Source organism: Carex rostrata, chromosome 14 (genome assembly GCF_964058835.1).
Source record: "Carex rostrata chromosome 14, lpCarRost1.2, whole genome shotgun sequence".
In the NCBI taxonomy this organism is placed as follows: Eukaryota; Viridiplantae; Streptophyta; class Magnoliopsida; order Poales; family Cyperaceae; genus Carex; species Carex rostrata.
In genome coordinates this window covers 2,164,769-2,169,306 of record NC_135931.1, presented here as the reverse complement: position 1 = coordinate 2,169,306, position 4,538 = coordinate 2,164,769, and the positions used below count along the sequence as shown (strand labels likewise).

The window sequence follows — 4,538 nt, the reverse complement described above, 5'->3', positions numbered from 1 at the left end:
TGCTTGCCAATGAACAATACTTACATCCAAAAATATTTGCATTCTTACAGTTTACTTTAGAAAAAAAAAAAAAAAAAAAAACCTCCCAAAAAATGTTTCAAACAATTGACAACTGCAGCTTGCCCCCCTTGCATCTAACTGTGCACAAGAGAGTGCACATCCAACCTAAATGAACCTATTGTCCTCCTATCAAAAAATCATAATCCACAAAGAATCATGCACAAAAAGAAGGAAAAGAAAAAAAAACGAATCCTAATCCTCCGTAACAACCTCACGCAACCCAGACGGCTCTGGAACAATCTCCTTCGACACTCTCCTGTGAGAGAATGACCTCTCCCCTCCATTACCATTACTTCCTCCTGAACCTGACCAGACCGTCTCAGACCGCCGCACCTCTTCTCTACTGGTACCAGTTGTCATGCCAACGTCTGACGAAGTACGCCGCCAGCTTCCCCACGAAGTTGCATTCCATGAACCACGTGATGACGTGGCACGTAAGCGACCAGAACCTGAGTTGGGATCTTCTCGGACAACCTTCAAGGGGTTTTCTAGGGCTTTCAGAATGTGCTGTGTCGGGGGGCGTTTACCGGGTTTAGGATTTAAACATGACTTGGCAACTACTGCCATGGCCCACACCTCCTCTAAAAGATCTTCATCTACTATTAGAAATGGATCAACTATTTTGGTTATTAAATCCTTCTCATAGATGTTGATACAGGGAAGGATACGATCGAGCCAGTCTGGCGTGGCAGCAGCTGGTTGGCCTGTTACTAGCTCGAGCAAGACCAGGCCTAGGCAGTAAACATCATATGCACATGTGACGGGTTGCGATCCTGTTTTTTTTTTTTTTTCATTTTTCAAAATATATTAGAAAAGGCGCAATAAAGTTAGAGCAAAACCTAACCAACCTTATATTTACGATTTCTACTTGATAAACAAAAAACCCACCCACCCAGACGAGTAGTTCAAGTTCAAGGACACTGTTAGTTAAAGACCATGGAGTATTGCAGTGATTTGTTGTACAAAGATAAGTAATACTGGTAGTATAAAAATGTGGGAAGATGCAAGTATTACTTACTTGAAGTGCCGGGATCCGTGGATGCTCTGCAATGGGACCAAAGAGAAAGAGAGAGAATATCAAATGCATGAAAATTGAATTTAAAAGTAAATATGCTTATTTCCTCGTAATTATTTGTGTTGCATTATTTCGAGTACCAGGTAGCTCGACACATATCAAATATGTACCAGGTAGTACCAGATCCTTTATTGCTTAATATTGAGATTCAGAAAGGCGTAATTAAGCATTACAAAAGCACTACCAATGAAAGGTGGTACTAATTTTAGTAAAGTGTACGTCACCACAGGAAGAAAAAACAAATGGAAATGGACTTACGAGCTGAATCTGATGAGGCGAGTTAAAACATTTTGGTGGCTCTCAGGTTCTTGGACGCAGTTCTCGCTTAAGCTACCCAAGTGTACCTCGAATTTATCCTCCAGCAATATACTGCTTGCTTGCACATCCCTTTTCATTAAAAGTAGCAATTTATTTAGTATTTCAACAATTACTGAAGAAAATGCCTACAGAAGTGCATTTCCTCCTCTCTAAAAAGTCATCTCATATGAAACTGTTACCATTTTGTTTTGCGGAAGTTATCCGGTAAATATTTTTAAAGGTAACAATTTTTAAGTATCACTGATGTGATTTAGTTTGAAAATTGAAAAAAAATAAAACAAGCATTTCCTCTTTTGTAGAAAGGTTCTATAAAATTGTCGACCTTATGGTTTGCTCAATTAATGCCTTTCAGTTGGTGAATATTTAAAAAAAAAATTAAGGTAAACAGTAACTAATTACCAGTTTTAAGCATTACTGATTCTTGAAAAATGTACAACAGACATATCTCTATCTGTCCATGTATTCACCTAATAACTAACCAAATTTGGCTCCTTCCCTCCATTTGACAAAGTATTTCAACAAATACCTAACTACTGGGTACTTGTAACATAAACAAACAATCTGTTTTCTTTGGTCAAAGCAAGCATCTATTATGAAATTTTCAAACAACATGCTTAAAAATGGGGCAGAATGAATTTTTTCAACCATGGTAGTAAAAAAGTTCAAAAGTTTTCCTTTTGGTGGCTCAATCCCGTAATATACAATTTACCTCAGCATTTGGATATACCTCCATCTAATCAAAAGAAAGAAAGGACCAGAGATTAAAACGGGAAACAAATAAAAAAGAATGTACCTGTGTACAATTGGAGGGTTACATTCATTGTGGAGATAACAAAGCGCTTCAGCCACCCCAGTAGCAATTTTAAGCCTCTTAAGCCAATCAATTGACTGCACCTCCTCCCCTTCTTCCTCCTTGTGCATTTTCCGATGCAACACTGTCGCCAGATCACCGTTCGGCAGGAATTTATAAACCAAGAAACTTTCATCCTGACCATCCAGACAATGCCCCAGAAATGGAACCAACCGTTGGTTTGCGCCCTTTGCAAGGAGCTCGAGCTCAGCTGCAATGTAAGCATCCCTTCTCTCCACACGAGTCCCTATTCGTTTGACTACAACACGAGTCCCGTTCTCCAACTGTCCCTGGTACAGGTCCCCAGAGTGTCCCTGCTTAATTAGATTCTCGTCCGAGAAATCTGATGTGGCTTTCAACAGCTGGTCATAGGTGAAGGAGTCACCCACTGCTGCATAATTGATCTTTGGCACCACAGTGGCTGAAGGGTGAGCCCGGCCACTTGTTACAACACCCCTTCCACTGGTTATGTGGGGCCCACTGGGAGATTCCGGGCTTGTTGGGCTCTGTCTTGTCTGTGTCTGCTGCTGCTCAGTCCTCCTTGCACCACAAAACATGCAACACAGCAAGGTTGCCAAAACAACCAGTACAATCAATAAAACACCTCCTCCTATAGCTCCAATTAGAATGTATTTCAGTTTTTTGTCTCTTTTATTTGTAGAAGCAGGAGGTGTCTGCCCTGGCCCAGCTGCTGGGGACCCATCAGTGGGCCCGTCATAAGGCTCACCTATGGCAGAATAGAACATGGTACATTCTGACAGGCTCCGCTGATCAGAGCGGTTCCGAAAGCAGTTCAACGAAAGAGACACATTCCCATTGTCATGTGATATTGTTATAACACCGTCAAAGTAGTTACTGGACAAATCAGCCAAACTGAGATTGGAGAAAAATGAAGCAAAACTGACTGGTATCGCACCGTAGTATGAGTTGTTCGACAAATTGACAATACTGACATTGGATCCAATGGAAAGGGAGGAGTTGGGTAACTTTCCAGTAAGGTTATTACCAGAAAGATCAAGCAGTGTTAGATTTGAAAGAGACCAAAATTCATCAGGAATGGATCCAGATAGCCTATTATGACTTAAATTGAGGCTATTCAACATTTTCAGCTTACCAAGTGAAAAAGGTACCGTGCCATTGAGCTGGTTTACTGACAAGTCGAGAATGGTTAGACTGGAGAGGTTACTTAGTGAATTGGGGATCTTCCCGGTAACACCCGACCCGCGAAGATCCAGAAATATGAAACCTTTAGGAAGCCGGGAGCCGAACCAGTCAGGTATGGACCCAGGAAGGAAGAAGCCTGAGGCATTGAACCAAGTTAGCCGAGTGAGGTTCTGCAACCCGTCTACCGCAAACTGAGGGTTCTGCTTGCCAAGTCGGGTCCTTCTCAACCCAGAAATTTCTAAGCCCACAACCCGACCCATTTGACAGGTAACGCCCGTCCAGTTTGAACACGGGTCGGATCCCCGTGGCCAGTCCCGCGCCCGTAAGCCGAGCGATCCACGGAGGCTGTACAAAGCAAGCAGATCAGAGTTTGAGCTAAGCGGTTGTCCTTGTGCCAATGCCCCCGGAGAAATCAAAGGAAGCAACAATCCGGTGAGGAAGAGTATGACTAGTGGGACCATTGTTCTCTCTTCTGTTTTCTGAGAGAGGGAAGGAAGAGAGAAAAAGAAAAAAGAAAAAAGATGAGGGGGTGAGATGCAATAAAGGCAGGGACGTGCTTCAGGTTCAAAGCCCAGCTACTACTGGAGAGGCCACCATTAAATGCGCAAAGTTACGCACCCCAACTGCCTCTCTCTCTTTCTATCTCTGTTTCTCTCTCTCCACCTTCTCTGACAAACCATCGAAAATTCAAAAAGAGAAGCGCTTTATTGGGTCGTAATATCTGAATTTGAAATTTTGCGGGAGGAGAGTGTAAAGTGGAAGCTTTAGACAACGCCGGAGTAGAAGAAGAACCGAGAGTAGCCGGTTGACTTGGCCGAGAAAACCGGGAGAGAGAGCTGAGAGAGGAGACTCGATGGCCCGGTAGCATTGAACAGTTGCTTTATAAGCAATTTATTTGCTTTTATGAGGAGATATCTGCAAAGTTTGCTTCTTTCACCGGAGTAAAGAGTTGCTCATTTTTCTTAGAACTGAGAGCTAAGCGTTTCTATATTTGCTCCATCGCGGAAATCTACGGCGAAAATGCCCTTATAGTTGTGGTCAAATAGTCGAGTGATGGCAGGTATTTTTGTA

General features: G+C 42.6%; 1 protein-coding gene across 1 annotated transcript; it reads right to left on the bottom strand.

The window, feature by feature from the left end:
• LOC144565583 (Leucine-rich repeat protein kinase family protein) lies at positions 1-4,284 on the bottom strand. Its single transcript, XM_078315376.1, has 4 exons — positions 2,247-4,284; positions 1,394-1,522; positions 1,079-1,104; positions 1-833 (listed from the first exon to the last, which is right to left on the bottom strand). Exons 1-4 carry the CDS (start codon positions 3,926-3,928, stop codon positions 253-255), a joined length of 2,418 nt encoding a protein of 805 aa, XP_078171502.1. The 5' UTR covers positions 3,929-4,284; the 3' UTR covers positions 1-252.
• Positions 4,285-4,538: the final 254 nt, after the last annotated feature.